A 24,972-nucleotide genomic window follows, 5' to 3' on the forward strand; every position below is an offset into this window, starting at 1 on the left:
TTTAAGCAAACATGGTCCTTGAGATTACAGTTCTTACATTTTTGTGGTAACCTACTGCTCTGACTTACAAAATAACCAAACTCTTCTACATGCAGCCATCTAGACAAGCACTGCAGAATTAGTCCTTCTACCAGACTGGACATTAATGTGAGGTAAGGCAGACTGTTAACATGACAAACCACAACACCAAGTAAAAAGCATACTAAAAAACATTTGGGAGCAAACTTCCTGAATTCACACACACTTAATATTTGAGATGCACAAAAATGTTACCAGTGGTGATAGATGAATCCTACCTGGTGTTAAGGTGGAGTAATAGTCAGTTGCTGTAAGGGCTTCTGTTATTAAAAAAAAAAAAAAAAGGAAAAAAAAAAAAGAAAAAAAGAAAGACAAAAGTGTTCACATTTTAACTAAAAAAAAACCCCATGCAATACATGTCACAAAAAGAAATTCTTTTTTCTATTTCAGACTGTCATTCCAGGAAAAGTGTAAACACCTGAAATATTTTAAGAAAATGAAGTTACTTTCAGTGGGGGAAATGCAAAAGAAGCAAGTGGAGTAAAATCCATCCAATTACATGCTTGTATCCTCATCTGAGCCAGTGACTCCTGGCTCCCTCCCGTTCAGAGAAGTAAGTGGTGCTTTTAAGGTGATTCCTATTTATCCTATTCTACATGGGCACTCCAGTATAGGAGGAATCCTGTTCTAAAAATGTGTTTTTCAATCAACAATGAAGAGCAGGATGTCCAGGTCCTGTAGAGGCACAGAGGGATCCATACTTCTAAGGAATGAGACTACTCCTTGTTTCAAATGGGAAAATCAGGATAGGAAGGGGAAACAAATTCTTCTGATTCTTTTCTGATCCTATTTGACAACTCCTTGCAAGTACACGTGTAAGTGTCTTCAAGGAATGGGGTGTACATTTTAGTTCTGTAAAATAGCTTAAATAGTATCAGAAAACACAGAAAACATTCTATATACAAAACCACTATATGCTTGCTAAAAAATATATCTGCCCTGTTTGGGTTTTGGTAAGCAATACAATATTTTGAATGAAAAAGAAAGGTTTACAGCTCAGTTAAGTGCACTTCAGAGCCCTACTCATGCAGACTTAAAATACAGATTGCAGATAAATACAAATTTTAAAAACATGAAATAAAATAATTTGGAATAAACAAATCCCAGTTACTGAAAAAAAACAACAAAAAAGCAACAAAAACAAATGCAACTAACATATCCCTTGAAACCTTGCTCTTTTCATGCAAATTCTCACCTGTACTTTGTGTAGTCTCCTCTGAAGACATATCTGAAATAGAAAAATTCATAACAGTAAAATCTATAAAAATAAAATAAAACAAGAAAAGCCCAAAAGTCTAAATCAATCCAGCAAAGTCTAAATAAGAGAAACATTTATAACATCTTGCCTGAAGAATTAAATAGGATAGATGATAAAAGCAACAATAGAGAATTCTAGGGGAAAAAAAGATAAAAGAAATAAAAATTGTATTACGAAAGTATTCTAGTTCAATGAATTTTTGAGAAAAAAGATCAAGCTTGCAAGATTTTAAACAGAAACTGAATATTATTTATCTAAGTTTCATTTTAAGAACAACTGCAAAGCTTGTTACGAGTGTTCACATTATTTCAATTCTAATAATGTTCATGTTATTTCAAAAATCCAGGTATCTGAATACCATCAGCTGGGAATCAAATTTTCCTAAAGTAAGTTCCTTTTACTGGTTTCACTCTTCCAGAAGGTGCAAATGAATTTTTGCACATCCAACTGCAATAACTACTCAACCTCAAGTACCTTTTCCTGCATGAACTCACAACATTCATAAGCAGAGATGACTCACTGGGTGTGGCAGTCTCTCTAAGAAAGCTGGTTTTGTCAATAACCATAGGTAAATAAAACAAAGTAATGATGCAAAGTTTTTTTCAGCTACATCAAAAGGAAAAAAAAAATACTAAATTAAATTAAGACCATAGATGAAAATTTAAAGGGCTGTGCTTAAGAATAAAGGGCTGTGTAAGAATACTGTAGTTGTCAGCACAGGAATACAGATTAGAAGACCACTTTATATCACTTCAATATGACAACTTAATGATATTTTTAAAATGGATCAGAGCAGATCCACAACAGAAGAAGACATTTTCTGAGCCAACTAACAAGTAGTCAAAATATGAGCAGAGTGAAAACAAAGTGCTGGTTTCACCTGTATTACTTGGCCTAGTAATACTACACAAATATTTAATGTGATGCAGTTGTTAAAGACGAACCATTCCCAAAGAGACTCTATCTGTAAAATAACAAGATCATGTGTGTTTGCATCTATATTATTTCTTTTATCCAGAGCACTCTCTCTATTACAGTATACATGAAGAAAGAAAGCAATTGGCTTTCGCACAGGTTATTTCTGTGCGTCTTTTTTAAAAACTTTCATAGCTTTTTTAAAAGCTTTCATAGATGATGCTTATCACCTCTGGTTCCAGAAGTTGTTAGAGCTTCTTGTGTGTGTGTGTAGTGTAATACACTGCATGAAATGCCATCTGCTAGGGTGAGAGGAGATGTAAAAGAGCTCTCACTACAGTTTTCCTCCTCTGCCATCTCTCCAAAAACTCTTCACTGTTCAGATAACTGAACAAAAGGCTCCTGATCAAGCAACTTGCACCTACTTCAACCCAAACATCACTGCCAGAAACCATGAGTGATCCTGTAAAGTAAGCTATTTCATTAAAATATAGAATCAAACAAGTAATTTGAAATTAACATGTTTAAATTTTGGAACTCTATTACATTACAACATTTCTGCACTACTTCAGATAAAAGCAGATTTACCAAATAGGGAATAACAAAAATTGGAAAAAATCAGTAAAATCCTGATTTTCTTACCAAACATGGTTGTTGCAGTGGATTCTTCAGAATCTGTAAATTTTATTTCAGATTAAAAAAAAAATTTAAAAAAAAGACCGTTATGAAGTTTCAGACACATACATTATCATCCTCAACAGGCTCTTCTTGTATTATCAAAAGTTCCTGCATTCACCAGAAGAGGGCAACATCTGCTCTTCCAGAACAACACGGCCAGGTTGTCAAAAAGGCAGATGTAACAATCTCTGGTTTAAAAAAAAGGCACAATCTTTATGCACTCAAATAGAATTTGATGCAAACCAATTTTTTTTTTTTTGAGAAATACTGGACAGTTTGAATTGCATAATGTTAAAAACCAGAATTGTATAATGTTAAAGACCAAGATACGTGCCACACTAGCCTGAAAGCTACATGCTTATCCTGAGTGTCTTGCTAATTCCAGGAATGGGAATCAAACATACACAGCTGGGTATGAGGAACTATTCTCAGACTTTTTATAATAACAATAAGACTTGTCACTTAAATTTTATCCCATTTATATGTATTCTTTTTTCTGTCCTGCAAAGGAGAGCTAAAAAAACTAATTTCAAGTTTGAATCTCTGATTTGAACAGGAAACAGCCAAATATTTACATAGCAAACACTAGCTATCAGATTTTTGTATCGTTACAGTCAGTATTTTGATCAAAAAGAAATTAGGAAATTTGATATCTTGTTCACATAGCAACTTTAAAGTTGGCCCTTTCAGTCACTGGGTGGTTTTTGATACTGTCAGAGACAATATCAAAAATCAAGTTACAGGTCACAGCTATCACGGAAATATAATCTAAAGAATAGCTGGATGCAAACATGAAGCACTATTTTAAAAATATACTTAAGGTGTTTCAACATCTCTCAAAGGTCAAAAGTCATCCTATAATACTGTAAAGCCTTTCCTCCTGCTGCAGACGACTTAAATCAGAGATACCAAAAGTCCCTAAAGAAAACCAGATTTTTTTTGAACTAAAAATAGTAAACAAGGTTTTCCGAAATGATAAACACTTGTGAATTCCTTGCTCCAATAAGACTATTTTGCTTGCCTTACTGAAAATGTGCAATAGCTTCTTTCCAAAGGATAAATGTGAATACAATTTCTGTAATGAAGAGAGAATCAAAATCATCTCAGTGACTTCATTTTCTCTGGAAAATTACTAATGCTGTTTGCACCACAAAATAAGCTAATAAGCCATAAGGATGATAAGGAAAATTAATTTGCTGATGTTTGCATATGCTTTACTGTCTCCAAGAATTAAAAAGTATCAGCAGCAGCAATCTTACTACACACTTTCTAAAACAGAAGAACAATGGGGCAAAATCCCATAGAACCCCAACATACCTGTTATTTTTCTGCTAGGCAGTAGTCTAGCAGTAGTCTCAACTGCAAAATAAGAAAATTTTTTTTTAGGAACAGAAGATTTTATATATATTTGTACATATGCATATATATATATATATATACACCTTTTAAAACACAACCATTTTAGATGTAGCACTCACCTCACTTCAAAATGGTTTGCAAAACTGCTTTGCATCCATTGAGAAATATGTGTCAATATTCTTTTTCTGAAAGCTGGAACTTGAATTCTTTTGAGTTCAGTTTTTTCCTCAGTTTAATGTTTTATACTTATGGAAGATACAGATTAGATTAGGCCATGAGCTTTGCCTCTTCTCTTCCCTTGTTAGTGTCTTGAGAAACCTATTCAGCACATTTGCTTGAGTGAAGATGAAGAGGGCTAAAATAGCAGCAACTAAAAACGTAACATCATGATGTGCATGCACATCATATAAATACTCATGTGTCTAAGAGCTGCACCACCAAAGAACATCTAAACAGTGACAGATGAGGCTGCCAGAAAGGAAGCAGCTCAGGTGGATGTGGGCTGAGATGAAAAGGTGAGCTATTTCCTGCTCAGTGGGCCCAGGGACACCTAGGGAGATGCAACACACAGATGGGCTCTTGATCTGGTGGATCTGACAGTTGAAGCCATCACATTCATGAATGTGAACATGATGTCAAGTGAGCCAAGTAACTAAAGCCTCTCTGGAATAAAGGTAGTGGTTGGGCTGTAAATGAGGAGGCCCAGTAGATAGATTAAATCACACCACTGCAGCAAACCTGCTACCAAGGCAAGTGCTATGTGCTTCCTGTGGTGGAGGAAAAGTGGCAGACAGCTCCAAATGTTCCCTGCAGCCTGTCACCACTCAAAACACCATCCTAGACCTTGAAAAAGACAGTATCAATGCAGTATCACCTGTACTTAAAGCACTGTTACCTATTTCATCTCCTTTAATAGGTGAGTTCCTGCCTGGGCAAAGAGGAAGAAAAACTCTTCCCAAGTCACTGAACCTAGTGGGACACTAATCATTGTCAGGATTCAAGCCCAAGAGTAAGAGAAGAAGAGAGAAATTCTCTCCAAATTGCAGGAGTAGGTGGGACAGTTTCTCCACAGGTAATGCCTTGATATCTGGCCAGTCCACCACTGCCAAGTCACACTGGTGGGTACTAAACTGTCTCACACAGCCCACGTGCAATGGACATCACCCAGATCCTTGGAGTCATCGCTGCTGTCCGGGTTGCTGTAGGTTACCTCCACCACTGCTAATGCCTCAGAACTGACACCTTCCTTCTTCCATCAGTGGTGGTCCACCTCCACCTGCAGTCTACACGACCATCCTCAAACTCTGAATCCAATCATCCAAACTCAAATCTCTGTGGGACCTCCAGTAACCAATCACTTGGAGACAACACACAGGAAGGTGCTCTGAGGGAACAAATTTCTAGGGAGCAAGGTATGCAGGAGAATTTGGGCAGGTGCCTAGAGCAGTATTCACCTCTGATGGCATGGAGTTTACACCCAAACAGCCAAGGAATCCTGGTGAGAAGGCAGACCATTCGCAGGAAGAATGTTTTGCTTACACCAAAGGCAGAGACTTTGGTACTGTGTTGGGTCCTGGCATATGCCTACCAGGCCTGTGTCCTACACCCTGGAAGGGGCAATAGGATCTCTGGATATAAGGAAAAACAAATGGATGCTGCAGCTGATTCAGAGATACAACCCTAACCATAACAGTCAAGAGGGAGCTATGGAAGTAGAGGCTGACCCAGTTAGGGAAGGAGGAAGATCCTCTGGAGGTGATGTGGGAAGACAACTCAGAAGAAGCAGCCTGTTCTGCAGCAGGACAGCCACAAGAACAGGAGAGGGAAATGACAGAAATCATAAATGAGACAGAAATTAACCAGTCCCTATTCCTGAGTAAGGTGTGAGATGCACAAAGATGACAGCTGCCAGCCAGGTAAGCAGATTGCTGCCTGGCTGCAGCAATCTGCTTACAGGATGAATACATGGAAATCAAATTAATTGCACTAATGGCAGGATGAATACATGGAAATCAAATTAATTGCACTACAATTCTTCAGGAGTTTTCCTGAATATGCAGCATCTCAGAGCAAACACCACCACAATGCTGGGATACTGGGACCAATGATCTGAAGTCAGAGACAACATAGAGCTTGACAAGATGAAAAAAGTCAGTTCATTTTTGTGGAATGTCATACACTGCGTGAAGCTAAAAGCAGCAACTTTAAAATATGGCAGGATGAATACATGGAAATCAAATTAATTGCACTACAATTCTTCAGGAGTTTTCCATGAAACTGTTAGTTTTAGTTAATTTACATCCTGGGTAGAAATTTTCTTATGCAGAAGAGAGAATCAAAATTCTTAGTAAAACAATACATACCCATTAAGTTAAAGCATAAGTAAAAATTCACACCTTTATACGTATCAGCCTACTGAATTTAAGCTCCTTCAGTAAAGATAAAACAAGGCTACATCAAACATCTCTTCTGACACAACTAAGATTCTCCCCCCTACAGAGAAGCAAAATTGCTCTTTTTGATAACTAGAACTGTATGAACTTGATAGATCATGAAAATCTGGATATAACACTAATTTTTATAGTATTTTTTTCAGGAAAATTAGGGTTTCTTACTATATGTTAAGTCCAGATAAAAAATATATTTACATATTCCTGTAAGGTATGTGTTCTAGAACTCTCATGTACAAGTGCTGTTACTTTAACATTGTAAAGTGATTACAAATTACAGATGCTACAAAATTATTTTCTTAGCACCTAGTGTAGGCTTGGGGAAGACCCTTAATACAATACCAAGACAATACCAAGTTTAATATGCAGAACTGAAGCAGTAGTCAGATAAAACTATTCTGTATTGTTTAAACAGTAAATAATTTTTTAAGGTAAAATAGTGTGAATAAAGATAATTGACTGAACTTCTGCTTAGACAGAAGTATCCTTCCACAGGTGGCCAATCTGACCTTCCTACCACAGAAAGTAAATTCTATCTCCAAAAGTTAACCTCTTACTAGTCCTGTATTAATCACTGTAAAAGCCCTCATCTCAAAAAAAAGCTCTAGAGCAAATTCAATTCTCAAAAGCAACCCACCTGAATATGCAGCATCTCAGAGCAAACACCACCACAGTGCTTCTTCTGACCACTGAAAAAATAAAATCTGTCCAGGGAATCTACCTTTAAGATCTTTCTCACAAACTCTTGTGGAGTCAGTGGAGGCAGTCTTGCTGTATACAAGCTGCCTTTTGCATCCTCCATATCCCTTCACGCACCTTGTTAATTTTTGAGAATACAAGTAGTACCCTGAGGTAGGTACAAAACCTGTTCATTTACATATTTGGTTTTGTAGATTAGTAAGAAGACAGTGAACTGTAAAAATGACAGTTGCTTTTAATAGCATATCTAGCAGCACAGGTAGTAAAACAAGCTAAACACAAACCACAAATATGGAGCTGGCAAATGCAGCAACTGATGATGGCATGCATAATCTGAGAGGCACTTTTTTATGGATACCAATCTAACCATGACTTCTCTTACAGCACAGTAGTCATATGCCTACAGTTGCTAGAAATTATCTGTGAGTATGAGACTTGTCAAGGCTTGAGTATGGACTTATCAAGGTCCAGCTTTAAGTACATTAACCAAGTCTTTAACCAGAATCACCTAGGCATACAAAAAGGAGGAAGGAGGAAAGACTCATATAATTTATTTCTTAGCCTTCCTCCTTTGTTGTGTTTAAGAGCAAGAAAAAAAGGTGAAAAAGATTTATTTGGAGAAGGATTAGAGTTCAATCCAAAATATCCCTAAAGTTGGCATGTAAAAAGAAAAGTAGAGGAACTCAAGATGTGTTAGTTACAAGCTAACAGAAAATTTATTGCTCTTATGTTGTTTTCTATTGATAAGAACATGAAAATACTTACATATATGAAACTTCCATTTATTTGCTCTATGGATTTTATTTGCAACACTGTTAGTTTAGGATCACCAAATCAACAGAACTAACATCCTGATTTATATTATAAACAAAGGATTACACATTGTAATAATATTTTGCTACATTTCCTCTAATAATTTTCTATTAGAGGAAATGCAGCAAAATTTTTAAATCTTAAAGATTTAAAAATTTAATTTTTAAATCTTAAAGATTTAAACAGTAATTAAATAGGGAGTATTATTCCTTGTTTTATTGCAAGGGAGATAGAGTAGGCCCCCACAAGAACTGCTTGGTATCTTTCCTGAGGGAAAAGGCAACTTGATTAAATGAGATAAGCACTGGTTTCTGTTCCTAACATGCATCATTAGAAACAAAAGCAGCAAGTCCTTTACTGTCTTCTTATCACTTTGCACTGTTCTGACACAAATACCTAGCTAAGCCACAACTTGGGAATCCCATCGGTGTTCCGCAGGTATGAAACTGGCTTAGCAGCTCTCACCACAGCTGCAAAAATTGTGACAACCTTTATTTCCCAATGACTTTGTCTGACAATGGGAACCGGTGTAACTTCAGCAGCTCCAGACTGGCAGGAGACTAAGCCTATTAACAGTACTTAAGGTTATGTGTGCAAGCTGATGTAGTTCTGAGAGAGACCAGTACGGGCCCTGTCTAAAAAAATAACCTTGTGCTTACAGCATTCCTTAGCATGACAGCTAAGACTGGACTCAGACTACTGGATCTTTTAGGATGGGATGGTCTCCACATATCCTGCTGGAGCTGCTCCACCAAGCAAAGCAGAATTTAAAAATTAATTCAGTGAAAGGGAAAGAAAGGCAGAAGGAGGTTTTGTAACACAGTGGTCAAGATGGGACAGATGGTTCTGGTGCATACAGCAAAAGCACTGGCACTCAAAGTATATCATTTGTTCAATAACTCAGGCACAGGACAGAGCCCTTAAAGCATGAAAGATGTACAGTGTTCTATCTCCAAGTGTGATAATGAAAAAAGTTCCTTTCTTCTCCCTACTTTCAAACTAACTTATGAGAAGTACAACCTTCCTTAAATGTTTTGGAAAGGCAACACCACTTCTGATTCACCTTTCTTCATGCAACCCAGTCTGTGAGAAACAGTTCCGTTTTTCCAGGGTGTAGAAGTGAGAAGCAGCTGGAACCTGGCTGCTCATAACAATTTGGTGCAAGAAGGACATTACTGGCAGCAGTTTCTTGTCCCCCTGTCTCAGGGGAACAGTGCTGCTGCTGACTAATGCTGTTTTACCTAACACTTCATGATCTCCTTTAAACCTTTGCAGAAAGCATCCTTTGAGCAAGCCTGAGATTGGGAAAGCAATTATTGAGCTTTCTTCGGAGGAGAAAGAGTCCGAAATGTAATGAACTTGAGTCTCCCCATGGAAACTCCCCCTGCCCAGCCTGTGTGGTAGGTGAGGAGGGGCAGAGTGAAGGGCTGTGCCAGCTGGCCTCTGTCTCAGGGAACACGGGAGAGAATGCAAGGGCAGCTGCTTCCTAGTCAACTCCAGACACCAAATAGGCACTGAACACTGAGGAACAGCTGCCAATCTGTAGAAGGACAACAGCATTCCTGGCAGAGAAACATACATTCCTGTACTTATATGTGTAGGGCGTAGAGGAGAGGTTTATGGAATGAAGTGACTAAAATTTTATTTTGATTAATTGAAAAACATGCCAAAAATGAAAACCATTTGTATTAGCACCCAGGCCTCTTTGTTCAAAGTACAGGTAGTCTCGACTATGTTCAGCTCTCACAAACAGATCAACAGCAAATGGAAGAATCTCAAGGGACACCTTGATGGCTATGTAATTTGGTCTCCTGAAGCCACAGTACTTAGCTGTCACCACAGAATGACATGAGACAACCACAACTGTATATTGCTGCTAAGATCAGTTTTGACTTACACATAAAAATAAAAATACAAGGACATTTATAAAAATAAATATGAAATTACAGCACACTTACAGTGCTGAAAGTTTTTTCACCAAAAATTCAACTGAGTCAGTCAGTGGAATTGATTTGCATGAAAAATTCCCACCAGGAAGGCCAAAGCAAATCTTTTAATTCCAAATAGATATCTAGTATCACTTTCTGGATTATATAATTACAAGCATTTAAGACTTAAAAAGTCAATGTCAATTCCACTTTGCAATTTTTAAGTCTATACAGATCCTCTGCTAAACATTTTTATAGGCAACAGTTAACCTGTTTGTTATAGCAGTTAGCAGAACTGTGCAGCAACCACTGCATTCCATTTACATTCAGAGAAATAAAGATGCCTAGCACTAATGCATTTTACAAGACTTGCTTACAAACAAAACTGAGTAGCTCAAACAGCAAAATATCAAAATGGTGCTGTTGTAAAACCCAATTATTTGCAGAAATTGGCACTGACAATATGACATTCAATTCTGCTATTCAAATTAAATCCATATTTTCCATGGAAAGATTAGGTCCCTTTAACATTTGACAAACCTTTCAGCTGAATATATGTTCTGCCAAATGAACATTCTGTCACACAAGGCATTAATAACAATAACGCATAAAAATTCTCCACTAGTTAACAGTTGTTAGTTAGCTGCACACTGGAAACATTATCTTGACTTTATGTGCAAGGTAGATTTTGAGGCACATTGTATATAAGTTCACAGGATAAAACTTAAGTACAATCTTAGTTTTATGTTTTGGTGTCCCTCATGACACCTTGCATCTGCTCTGACCCCCTGTGGGGGCACCATGGAAGAAAGGATGAATTATCACTGGCCATTAGACAGCAACAAATGCCAGAACTTGTTCACATCAGGCTCGGTCACTTGGGCCAGTTTATTTAATAGCCTTAACAGAAAATTTAGGCTCAGTATTTTTAACTCAGCTTTGATGTTTCACTGCTTGTAAGAAATTAGGTTATAAATAAAGTTTTTATCTGTTTGTGGAAAGCTGTACATTAGATACTGAGGTGAATCAAATTACCACTTCTCTGGAAGGCTGATTTCCAAAAAGCCACTTTGTTTGGTATCACAGGAGAGGGAGGAAACGAGAGCAAAGAAAGGGAAGGTCAAACATGTATTCTGTTAATAGGTACAAAGTAAAGTGGCACATGACTCATAAAAAGGCACTCCAGAGTTAGGTATTTTTTCCCATCACATTTCCTTCAAGAGAGTCTAGAGATTTCTTTAGTATTCTGTACTTACAGTTCTAGGGGGGAAAATGGCACTGGGGCAAATAATTTACGTTTTCATCTTCTGCTTTCATGATCCACTCAGTAAACTTAATAACACAGCCTAAGGATTGGTACCCAGCAGACTGGGATGGAGACTGGATGAGGGACACCTGTATTTCCATTTCTTCCCTGAGGATGTAAAGTCTTGAGACTCCACCCTCCCTTCCAGGAAAGGTGATCCTGTCATCAGATGGGCACACAGTTGTGAAATCTTTAAATAGGATTACATGAGCCTAATACTAATAAACCTTCTCCTGTCCACATCTGCAAACTAGAACAAAAGCCCAAACTGAAGTTTTTCTCTTCCTTGAGAATGCAGAGGCAAAATAGTCAAATAGTCACACTGGGCAGGGCACTGGTCACTTCCTATTTCTCCCAACAGCATTACATTGCTCTGTACCCAGAAGCATGGAAGCCCCCTCCAGCAACATCAGTAGCAGGCTCAGCAATATTGAAAATGGAGTACATGAAAAAGAGAAGGCAACATCTTAATCTTGAAGGTTGTACAGGACAATTAAGAGAAATCAAAATGCCATAATAATGCATAATGCCACTGAATTTTAATTAGGATAAGAATAAACCAAAAGCAACAGGCTGAAAGTTACAGCGCCAATATCACAAATGAGACAGCAGTGATACTATTTTCAGTTATGCTTCAAATAATCTATTTTATTTATTAATTGAAATTTGTTAAAGATCTGTGCTCCTCGCATAAATGCACAGCGTAAGAGTTTGGGTATTTGTATTTGCATTAAGAAAGTTACTGTTTAATGTATAACTGAAATGATTAATGTTTAAACAGTGCATTTCATGGTGAAGTTATTACTAAAGGCAACTTAAAAATATCACATGTAAAAATGACAACAGAAGACCTGGTACTTACAGGTGATTAGAGATTCTTTTCAAGGATTTAGCACTTTAAACTCTTTTATCTTCTTGTGTGTTTGTTCTCTAAAATCACCCCAAACATTAGATTACTTAGATTTTTTTTTCTTGGATTATACAGAGTGATATCATTCATATTGTCCACATTAAAGTATGTAGCTACAAGAAACACGATTAAGACATTTTTCAGGGTTAGAATATGGAATAGTTTCTTCACTTAGGCATTTTTAAATACCAGGAGGCGATCTGTAAAGTGAGAGACATTCAACCTGCACTCTTCTCTCTAGATCACAGCTGTAATGCTACTTCTCACTCTTAGCAAGGGGGGAATTAGCAAAGGAACATTAAGAATGTACGTGGAAGGCCAGTGACGCACCAAGTGCTTGACTTCCTTCCCTCTCTGGCCCTGCCTGCAGTATTTACACCTGCTCAGCGTGCAGGGGCCACACCGAGCAGGAGAACCAGAAAACTGTCACTGGGAGGAACAAGAGCCTCATCTTTAACTCAGATATAAAAGTTCACTATTGAGAACCATTAGTCCAAGAAATGTGATCAGCCTCAACAGTGAACAGCAGTCAGATATGTCCTATCTTGCAAATCTTCAGATGCATAATATATATCGTTACTACAGAGGTAATCCCAGCCACTTCTGGGGAGTAAGCTACTTGGTTAAAGTTAAGCATACCTTTAAATGCTAAACATGTGTGTGAATCTTACCACAATCAGGATTTTGATCCTTACTAGATCTCAAATGGTTAAGAAAAAAAAAAAAAATACATTTTTGGTAATATAAAAAGTTTTCACAAAAATAAATTATAAAACCTAAAGTAAAAGAATCACAAGAGTCAACAAAAACAAAGGTGGGAAAACTGATGCTGAGTAAATCTAGACATTAATGGAATGGATTACTGCTGATGAAACACCAATTAGACAATGGCTTACACTGCACAAAGGCTTTGAGTGGTTAAGCAAAGAAGAAATCACAGAAATTACGGTAACATCTGACGGAACATTTTACAAATAATTGTTTTATGTAGGCACAAATGCCAACTAGGTCACAAAAAAGAAATTCTGAAACTTGTCCTCCGGCACAATTATGACTGTAATGAACCACTTCCTTTTGACCTTTTATGCCTACAGAGGACTTTCCTAAACTTTAGCCCCTTGCCAGTTATGCTCATTGCAGATGTAAAATTAGATCCTTTTGCAGACTTACTACTTAAAGTCCTTCTGCTTTAACACAAAACAGAGAAGTTTCTCAAATCAGGTAGTTTTTACACAGGTGTTCAGAGGAACTTACTGAAAGAAATCAGATTGTAAGAGTAGTAGCAGCATCAATTAAAATCACCTGACATGGACTAATAGATATTTCTACCATAAAAGCTTTGTTATCTATTGAACTGGTATGTGGGTCTCAGATTCAGTCAAAGAAAGAAACTGAGAGTTTCTAGCCAGGCAGAAGCCTGGGAAAGAGCTGGAGAAGAATGTAAATAATTCTTTATCTCTCTTGTTTTTCACATTGTTTATAGTTAAGTTCTATCACTCTGCGTCAAGCACTTTGCACCAATGGTGTGGGTTGTTTTCACTTCAGAACAAATGGATTTGATCCTCACAAAGCTCTGTATAAAAGAGCGGTGTATTTTGAATAAATCGGAGTCTTACTCTCACAGCCTTGGGAGTCAAGTCTATTCATTCCCATCCTGCCTCGACAGCGACACTGGTATTTGCTAAATATATGCTCACAGGATAACTTGGGGGTTAATCAGCTAAAATACATCTATTATTGAAGGGAGGCAAATAAACTGTAAAAAAAATCCAGCAATTCTCTTTGAAAAGCTGTTAATGTCCCAAGTTATCTAGAAGAGATAACTTATATATGGAAGCAGAGATGGTCTCTATACTGAAATAAACCCCTGTCAGCATAATTATTCAGTCTGCCTAAGCAACAAAGCTTTGGAAACCATGCATCTTACACACTCACTAGGAGAGCTCTTGCAAGTAGACAAAGGATTCCACAAGCCACTAAATCATGAATTCTAAAATCATTAATCAGGTAGGGCTGGAGATGGACATTGCCTGATCAAGCTGTCCTGTCATGCTCAAGGATGCTCAATATTCAGGGCAGAAATTGCTGGAATAGAAAACAAGGAGTTTGTCCCTTCTGTGCATCAGTAAAAGACAATCAGATGCTCCACTCTGACCGAGATTTCCTCCACTGTCCAGACATACTTCTCTCAGACTTCCTTTGTACATCTAGTAGACAGAATGTTCCACCTTTCAGCCTTAGGACTATGTTTCTTCAAGCACAGCCAAACATAAGTAAAAGAAAGGCAGTCTTTCTTCAGCTCTTTTCCCAAGTCACACAACCCAACAAAGAAGATGTGCTCCCAACTATAGCATCAAGGCTACCAAAGGCATTTCATTCATTACAAACCAGTGCTAGCAGCATTCTCCATGAGATCTGGTTTGTTGAACAGATTTCTCTCTCTTGCAGAAAAAGAAATCTGGTCACTTCATTTTACTGCTCTTACTAAGACACTTTGACTCTACCCAGGCAGTGGTTATAAGATTATATAGATAAAATGTATCTTTGAATCTGCATGAAATAGATAGGTACATTTTTTAAGGATAAAGGTGATGAAGATTAAGACTGGTGCCACATTTAAACTGAATCAATGATGCTATATAAAAATTCTAGGAAATTATAATTGAGCTAGTCACATTAAAATCTCTTGGGAGATAATATAATTTCCTATGATTTACAATTGTATTCCATCAAAGCTTGATTCAAGTTTGTAGTTTTTGCCAACAGATATGATAGCAAAAGCTAAAAATAGGATTATTCTCTTGCTTGAACTAAGTTTCTCTGAAAATAACATCTTGGGTTGGTTTGATTCAAAGGTTTTTATGGTTCTTTTTCAGGGAAGAGGGAAAATTTGAGAAATGTGTGAGAAACCATTTGGTCATTTTAATAAAGGAGACATTACTAATACTGATAAAGAAATTGGATCCTCCTATAATTTTTTGCAGATGTAGACCCTACCAGCTGAAGATGGTGTAATGTGCCAATTGAAGTAGTGAAAAGTTGCACTCATTGAAGTTTTGGCGCAGCAAATGTGCAAAATGAGAACCAGCAATGCTTTCCTCTGTATTTATTTCCTGAACAGAAAATGTGTAAATTAATTATTTTAAGATGACATTGATACATGCCCCAGTACTCCAGGGCGTTTTAGTTGCTTGCATCCTGCTCTCGTATTACACAAATGGTTGAGAGACAGAAAAGTTGAAGCAAGTTGAAAGTCTTTAAAGGATTGATGCTATACTTTTTCATTTGGATAAAAACTAGCAAAAGCTGCAGGTCCTGACATGATCTCATCAAGAATTTGATTTTGATTTTGGAAATTATTAATAGACTTGAGACTTTGTAAAATCTGGAAGAGAAATGCGAGACACACTCAGATCAACTTTTGACTGAATTACTATTTCAAAAGCAGTGCTGTAGTACTTACCACATTGTAAAGAGTTATCCTCTTCTACTGTCGTGTTATGGATCCAATCCTCCCCTCTCCAGCGTATAACACCACTATCCTGGCAGTCCATAGATTGTGTTATATTTGCCTTGTCCCACATTCTGAACAGGTACAGCTCCCCAGTCATACCCTGGCGAGGTGTACCTTGCAGCTTTGAACAGCCAAGTAAGAACTGGCCTTTTCCAGGCAAACAAACTTTCCCATTTAGTTTCTTGTGAAATTTTTGTGTTCCATTTATGAATACCTTCATTTCCTCATTGTCACTTTTCCACTGGATACATATTTGGTTCCAAGTGTTTTTACGAAGTCTTACTGTTACATTTATTTGTTTTCCAAACAACCATATCTTCAATTTACCACGATCTCCTGTAAGTCCAAGATCATACTTATTTGCAGAGAGATTGGCATGAACCATTTTTTCAGCATATACATATGCTGTCCATGGACTATCTGAGGAATACAGCTTGAGGTGCACACAGACAAGGAATTCTTTCAAGGGATGCAGAGAAATTCTTGATGACATACTCCAAGGATCTTCACACGCAGTCTTAAAGACGGCTTTGTATCGCCCTAGGAAATCCTCCTGATCTAAATAAAGAAAAGGCGATTTGTAAAACCTTTAGGTCTTAAAAAAGATTCTTTATATAAAATTTATTCTTCCATATAGTACTGTTTCTAGGCATTTTCCTAGGAATTTTCAAAACAACACATTAAGAAACAGTCTTGTAACCTACTCCTTTAGGTTTATTTTTGTGGTAGAGAAGTGACAAATTTGGAGGCAATCAATAAATCCTAGCTGCTCATGAAAACTTTGAAGTAGAACTTATGCCCAAGAACAAGGATGACCGTGTAGAATCACAGAATCATTTAGGCTGGAAAAGATCTCTAAGATCATCCAGTCCAACTGTCAACCCAACACTGCCAAGTCCACCACTACACTATGTCCCCAGGTGCCACATCTACACATCCTTTAAGCACTTCCAGGGATGCACCCTTCCTCTGCACCATGTTCAATGCTTAGCAACCCTTTCCATGAAGAAATGTTTCCTAGTATCCAGTCTAAACCTCCCCTGGTGCAACCTGAAGCCATTTACTCTTGTCCTATTGCTGGTTACTTCGGAGAAGAGACAGACCCCCATTTGGCTATAACCTCCTTAAAGGCAGGGAGCAATAGATTCTCCCATGAGCCTTCTTTTCTCCAGGCTAAACAACCCAGGGTTCCTCAGTTGCTCCTCATTGGATTTGTACTCCAGACTCTTCACCAGCTCCATTGCCCTTCTCTGGACACGCTCCAGCACCTCAATGCCTTTCTTGAAATGAGGGGCCCAAAACTGAACACAGGATTTGAGGTGTGGCCTCACCAGTGCCAAGTACAGGGGGACAACCACTGCCCTGGTCCTGCTGGCCACACTATTGCTGACCAGGCCAGGATGCCATTGGCCTTCTTGGCCACCTGGCACACACTGGCTCATGTTCAGCAGCTGTTGATCAACACCTCCAGATCCTTTTCTATAACACAGTTTTCCAGCCACTCTTCCCCAAGCTTGTAGTGCTGCATGGGTTTGTTACAACCCAAGCATAGGACCTGGCCTTTGGCCTTGATGAACCTCAGACAACTGAGGCTTTATTCTGCTCCTCATCCCTGTCTTCCAGCTCAGGGGGCTGGGTACTCTGAGACTAAGGTGAAGAAAGCATGAAGTACACCAGCCTTTTCCTCACCCTTTGTCATCACATTTCCCCCTTAATCCAATAAAGGCTGGAGAGTCTCCTTCACCCTTTTGTTGTTAATGCATTTATAGAAACATTTTTGGTTTTTATGGCAGTAGCCTGATTAAATTCTACTTGGGTTTTGGCCCTTCTGATTTTCTCCCTGCCTCATCTTAATGCATCCTTGTAGTCCTCCTGAGTTTCCTGACCCTTCTTCCAAAGGTCATAAACTCTTCTTTCCTGAGTTCCAGCCAAAGCTCTCTGTTCAACCAGGCTGGTCATCTTCCCCACTGGCTCATCTTTCAGCAGGGGATGAGCTGCTTCTGCCCCTTTGAGAATTCCTTCTGGAAGAAGAATGTCCAGCCTTCCTGGACTCCTTCGCCCTTCAGGGCTGCTTCCCAAAGGACTCCGTCAACCAATTCCCTAAACTTGCCAAAGTCTCCCTTCCAGAAGTCCAAGGTGGCAGTTCTGCTGAGTCCCCTCCTTAAGTCTCCAAAAATAAAAAGCTAATAATTTTGTAATTGCTGAGGCCTCCAACCATCACATCATACACCAGCCCTCTCTGTTCATAAACAACAGGTCCAGTGGGCACCTTCCCTATAAAACAATTAGCTACAGACAATGCCCCAAACACTGAAGCTTGAGCATAACTGTTCAGTTTTTGTGGGTGCCTCATTTCTTCCATTGTTCCAGTACAGGAAAGGACAGACTTTTGTGGTTGTAGATGTGAACCCTTGGAGCTGACTCCTGTTTTGTGGAAATATGCACACTCGAATCGCATAATCATTTATCATAATTGCATAATCATTAGCATGGCTGCTTGCTTTATGATGCACACAGCAGTAACAAAATAAGTAAAAGTTCCTTTGGAACATGAAATGGAACAACAGAAAAATGAAACAGTTTGTCACATGTTCAGCCAGTGTAAGAGAACACACTACTGACATCTTTAAGGAGGTAATTATTTATCAATATATGCAGAGGTTTTATGTACGCTCCAGAGGATGTATAGGATTAATCATGATAGGTCAGGGTTGGAAAGCAGAAAAAGATCATCCAACATAGGAAAAAACATTTTCCATTAGGTCCTCTGTAAAAAGAAAAACTTCCAGGCAACTTGGATCAGGGTTTTTTTTCCAGGGCAGATTATGTTCATAGTCCTAGTTAGCTGTCAAGATCACAGCCAGTTCTTCTGTAATGTTCTCAGGCAACCAGAACACCAGCTTTCATCAGGCCAATTCTGACAACTTTTCTGTCTCTTGATCTCCAGGCTCTCAAATTTATTTTTCAATAGCAACAAGGGAAAACAAGGAAAAGTTCCTAACTTCCAAGGGCAACTTGATAGGTACAAGCTACCAGAAATGTTTGAGACAGAGAATATATCAATCCAGTTTCAAGGAAGTCATTGATACCTATTCTTGTTGCACCCTATAGATTTGAGAGTCTCTCTGTGATGCTAACTAGCAGAAGTTTGCAGGCATTTTTCACAACCTGGAATCATTCCTGAAGTTCAGCATATGTGACAGAAGTGCCATGCAAGGCCATAGACCAAAAAAACCTCTCTGGGTACAGGCTAAAATTAGGTGAAAATCCTACCTAGCAGACAGTGGATTCTGAATGGTGAATTAATACTTAGATTGGTTCCAAATGGCAAAGGAGAAGAAAGACATACTTGACCAAACAGCCAGCCTCCCCTGCCTAACCCTGAAGCATGAATTTACTTATTCAGTTTGGCCACTCGTCAGAGTCTGAAAGGAAAATCTGGGATACCCAACTAAGAATACTTCAGTATGGAAAACTAATTTTTAAAATTACTTAAAAGCTGGATGAGGAAGACTGGATGGGAGGAAAAAGTGTCACAGAACATGAGATTTTTCAAAATGGGGGCTCAAATATACCTACCTTTTTAAGTAAAATTAAAACAGATGTCCATCTGACAGCATGGACAGGTCATAAGGAAACCAATTTTATAAAGGAAATAGCCAGCTAGTTACATGCCAATACTGGTGACAGTCTTTCCAAATAAAAAAAATTGCTCAAGTCTTTCATTATTAAGTAGAAAACATCTGATAAAGGAAGTTTCCTGACAGCTTCAAAACTTGAAGTTACTGTTAACTATCCAAATTGACAGACTGGAATTCCATTCCTGAGCAAAAATACTAATCAAAACTTGAAGTATCATCAGCAGACTTGGTTTTGGAAGTGAATGAATTCTGAGAGAGGCTTGATTTCATATTAAGCATTAAAGCAGTGTTGATAAGCCAATAGTGGATTAAAGGGATGCTAAATTCTATTACATTCTTTAGGGAAATTGTGACTTGAAAGTTGTCAAGGGAGCCAGAGTGGACACAGACTTGTAGACTAAAACAGTTGTAAGACAGATAGCCAAAAGAAATTATGCAAAATGAGATAAATCTGCTGATGGCTCTTCTGGGCTGCTTTATATAATCCTAAAAGACTGCTGTTGATCAACATGCAAGGCCTAAAGAATTAATTCAAACTAAGAAAAGTGTTTCCATAGAAAGGTCTACTTTTCTGAAAAGCTGGCCCACTTTGCTCTAAACAGTCATAAAAAAATGTGCCAAAAAGAACTGCCAAAATTAAGAGAATAGATACCAATACTATCTGAATTGTGGCAAGAAAGGCTGGAAATTTTAATATGCTTTATCTACCCAAAGAATGCTGAAAAAGCAGATATCTACCCAAAGAATGCTGAAAAAGCAGAAAGGAAATTGTAAGCATAGTCAGAAAATGAACTTTGTTGTTCCAAGTGAGTGCAGTACAGCATTATGTTAGAAATTAATTATCAGTATTATCTTGACTAAGCTCCTTGACATGTGGGTGGATGCATTGTAAGCAGGAGATGACATTACAGTAAAGCCTTTAGAAGATCTGTTAATCATCACTTATTTTCTCTAGCAATGGTGGCTGTGGGTTGTGACCCACCCTTGACCACAGAACTGAGGAGCTGGAACTGCCTGTGCTCTAACAGAGGCATTCCTGTAGTCGCCTTGCATACAGACAATGCAATAAATTCCGAAGAGTAGCCATGAACACACCTTTATCACCACAGCACAGAAAAGGGAGCATAAGGGAAAGAATGCTTCGAACAGCTCCAGAGAAGAAAAATCCAGAGTAAGGAAAATATAAATAATGATAATAATTAAAAAACAAAAACAAACAAACAAAACCCCCCCAAAAAACAAAACAAAAAACCAAAAAAAACCCCACAATTCAGAGTGAAGGAAATTCCATTCAGTAGCAATCATGGGCTGACTATTCAAAGTCTTTTACTGTATTTGGGCACATAAGCCTTTTCAGAAATGAAAATTTTTCTTCTTACTATACTTAACTCTCAGGGTCTGCGGTGCCGGGATGACCCCAAGATTGTAAAAGTCCTTGTTTCCTAGCCCGTGCAACTAAAGGAGTTTGAAATGTGTAGGATCAGCTTCTCAAGGTCCTTAGCTACAACATTCTTTCTCTGACCTGCTGAGCTCCATCTAGCAAGGAGGCCATGGCATTCTGCGTTCCGCCTCGGGTGGCATTTACATTTTATATCAAAAATTATGTGTATTATGTTTACAATATTGTGCCAATACCTATACTCTATGTTAGACACTGAGTCTCTACCTTAAACCAATAGAAAAGTGTCACCATCACACCAAGAAATGGAGGACAAGAAGAAGGAGAAGAAGGCTAGGACACACCCAAATCCCTCCATCTTGACCCCCTGAATCCTACTCTAAAAAATCCCAAAATTCTACTTTTTCACTCTGTGTTAATCCAAATATCACACTACTCAAACCCTTGTGGCTTGTAATTCCTCGTACAGAGTTGGCGGCCTTTTCCATGGGCTAAAATCTAAGTCACCGGTGTTTCTGACTTCATGCCAGGGTCTCCCACCCCCCTGCCAGGGTCTCAAGACAGCCAGGGCAGCCAGAGGAATGTCCTGGACTCTGACACTTATCTCTAAGAGATGTAAAACCTGGGGGGTTTGCCCTCACCTAGGCTAAAAGCATGTATTTAATAAGCATGTTCTCTTAAGCCCTAAAAGAAATCCTGAAATGTATGCACATATTTCCAAATGTTTAAAATTAATTTTCTGAGAATGACAACATAAACCAAAACTGCATCTCTTTCTTTTTTTTAAACATTTTTAGACAGTGATAATTGGTATCATTACAAGAGATAGCCAACTGTAGGTATTAAGAATTAGACCTGCAGGAGCAGATTCTCTCAGTACATAAGCACCAGTATTATTTTCCTTATATTACTAATAACCACTGGATCAGTATACAACTGAGCAGTAATACAGTCAGGTATTCTCCTAAATAAAAAAAAAAATAGTCACTAGTTTATATGTCTGTACAATCTGGCTTTTAACTAGTAACAATAGTTATTAACTTCCTTGCAAGTGTTTGCCACCTGTGAGACATTTGGCTCACTACAGTCCATTAAAAGACGTCAAAAGATTCTTGTATACCCACGTATTCCATCTGGAGCTCATCACTGTTTTATAAAAAGTCTAAAACTGTAAACTTTCTATATGTGGGTCACATGATTCTGTTGAACATTTTTAAAATCTGAAGCTAAGAACTGTTTCCCCAAAATCAATTTCATCCCTCTTTTTCATTCACAGTTCTATTTGTTTAGCTGGGGACAAACAAGATCACATTATCCAGCATCCTGAGCATCAAAAAGAACACAGGAAGATCTTCTCTCTTCATATTTTTTGGAGAACACAATTATACTTTGACACCTCAGATGAGGAGAGAGCTGAGTAGAGATGCTGCTGACAGTACCAACTGCTGACAGCCTAAAACCAAAACACTCCAATAAAATAGGGGGAAAACATAAACACACTCTTGTGTCAGTTTAGCATTCCTTGATGATTAATGACAGTTGTAAGCTATATAAAGGTGAAAAATGAAATCCCTCTTTGCTTGCTTCTTCAGAACTTTAGATATAGTAAAATTTTCCCTGGAAAAGTTCTTCTATGACATCCGTCCATCTGCTGAGCAGCTCTGTCCTTTTTACTATTTAAAGTACAAGATGGTAATACCTCTCCATCTTATCAGCAGGTTTATCACCTGAATCTCAGATTCTGTCTCAATAGAAACATTTTGTAAAAGTTACTGTATCTGGAGAATTAGAGTCAAAACTAATCTAGTCAGTAAACCATGAAACGTCATTGGTTGTACAATGTCGTTAAGCAGGCACACTTAAATTGAAAAAAACAGTCACTAAATCAGAACTGCAAGTTCTGACCTCGAGTAAAATAACATGCCATGACACAGAAAGAAGGTTCTGAAACTAGCCATTAAGTACACAGCAAAAAACATTCTAATTTTTTTAATACACTAAGCACATTATTAACATGATAAATGCACTATACACTATTGACAAAGGAAGCTTTATGAATTACAAGCACTATTATCTTTATCAGCTGATGTCCAAAGCAGTAACAGACTAACCATCAGTTTACAGATCAGCTATGAAAAAACACAAATTATTTGACCTCACTTTATTCTACTTAACCTTACACAAAAGCATCACCATGTCAGTTATCCACAAGAACCTCATGAATTTATTTTTCCGTTACTGTTACATAAAGAGCATAAATTGCCAAGTTCAAATACTTAATTTCTGTTACATGTTTCGGGCCTTTTCCTTAGCCATATTCAGGTCCACGACCAAGATCAATGCAGATGTTCTACACTCACACACGCCCTAAAGGAAAGCTCAAAAAATCTTGTGGTGTTTTTGTAAGAGCAGTGTAAAGGATTTAACAACATGTTCTGAAAATAGTAACACTTTCAGCTCAAAAAAAAACCCCGGCAATAATCTGTCGTGTTATTACAAATTGTGTTTTGGTTCTCAACTCATCCATAGCCTAGAAGAAGTTACTACCAATTATTTTTTATGAAAACATAAAAAACATCCAAAATGCTAAGCACCAACTTTTCATTTCTTGTTAGTGACAGGTTTTCCTCTTGATTTCAAGAGGCAAAAATTCGCCTGGTTGAATATATTCAAAAGTCCTATTCATCAAGAGTAATGGTATTTATTTAGAATACCAACACCAGACAAATCAGGAAAAAATTCTCTTACCTTTGCTTGCTGTAGCCAAGAACAACTGAAGTAAAAAGACTGCTGGAACAATTCTGAATCTCAAGAAAATCTCCTGTATTCTGCCAACACAGCAGTGCTGCTTTCCCCAGGCAACCATTCTAGAAGAAGCAGATAAATAAATAAACCACAATTAATAGAAAACATGTAGGTGTATGGACATTATGACAAAATATGTTTCCAACATGAGCATAAATCTTCTCAACCCTGTTATACTATTGGGTATATATTGCACAGAAATGCACAGATACTCTGTGCACAGATATTGCCCAGACACTAAGAGAGAAAGAAATGTTTGCTGAAAGGAAAAAAAAAAAAGCCCAAAACCAAAGAAAACCCATCCAAGCTCTAATTCTCCAAAGACTACAAACACATCAGAGCATGGCCATGGCTCCTTGCATAAATAAGACTTTCAGCATTTGAAATACAAACAAACAAACCCCTCCAAAAGATTTGCACACAACATAAAACCCAAACAAAAGCTGACAGAACAATCATGGAAAGGTTGTCCAAAAGCTTTAATAATCTCAGTAAGTATGTAAGAAAGCATCTCTTCAGTCCACTACCCATACATTCTCTCATGTGACACTCTAACAGCCACCAATGCCCGTGGGCAGCAAGTTCATGAACACTACCATGAAAACTTGGTTTGTCCACCTTTCTGTTTAATGTGAGCAACAGGACAAAAGAAAATGTGTAGGACAAATAATATGCCTCCTATTATAAGAGATGTCGTTCCATGATTTTTTTTTTAACATCTTTTCAAAAAAAGGTCATCTGAATATTTTGCATGCTGAAAGAAACATTCAGGTGCTTTTTCTTATATAAAAAAGTTTAGATACAGAGTGGCAAGTGATTCTGTAGCTGATTATTGAAACATGCAAAGCAGTAAACTTTACATATTGAGTATCTTCCATGCATCAGCCTTAGGGTAGATCAGAGAATTCTGCCTGACACCAGAAGTTTATCTTGGCCATCACAAGTTGAGTGCATGTGCAAGTGCATTGGTTAACACTCACACTGCTCAAAAACTGCACTGTACTTCTGCTCATGCTGTGTCAGGCTGCAGTAGCTTCCCTTCTTTTCAGGCATTGCTAAATGGTGAACTCTTTCAGGAGTTTTAAATTTTTTTTAAGGTTGGGGCTAAAATGTAATGTTTTTGCAAGATTCACACAAATGTAAATATTTATTAATTTACAATGGTTACTATGGGCTGAACTCTGCCAAAGAAGTGCCACAGGAATAAACTAAGAAACAG

At 37.9% G+C, this 24,972-nt stretch overlaps 1 protein-coding gene across 1 annotated transcript in view; it reads right to left on the reverse strand.

The window, feature by feature from the left end:
- ADGRG2 (adhesion G protein-coupled receptor G2) overlaps positions 1–24,972 on the reverse strand; it is a 60,035-nt gene that overhangs the window by 25,383 nt on the left and 9,680 nt on the right. Inside the window, exons 2-7 of the mRNA XM_030281711.4 lie at positions 23,697–23,815; positions 15,858–16,466; positions 4,247–4,288; positions 2,894–2,926; positions 1,274–1,306; positions 297–338 (exon numbers count right to left, since the gene is read on the reverse strand). Coding sequence (XP_030137571.4) covers positions 297–338; positions 1,274–1,306; positions 2,894–2,926; positions 4,247–4,288; positions 15,858–16,466; positions 23,697–23,814 — 877 coding nt within the window. The 5' untranslated portion in view covers position 23,815. The remainder of the gene's footprint in view (positions 1–296; positions 339–1,273; positions 1,307–2,893; positions 2,927–4,246; positions 4,289–15,857; positions 16,467–23,696; positions 23,816–24,972) is intronic.

Source organism: Taeniopygia guttata, chromosome 1, assembly GCF_048771995.1.
Source record: "Taeniopygia guttata chromosome 1, bTaeGut7.mat, whole genome shotgun sequence".
In the NCBI taxonomy this organism is placed as follows: domain Eukaryota; kingdom Metazoa; phylum Chordata; class Aves; order Passeriformes; family Estrildidae; genus Taeniopygia; species Taeniopygia guttata.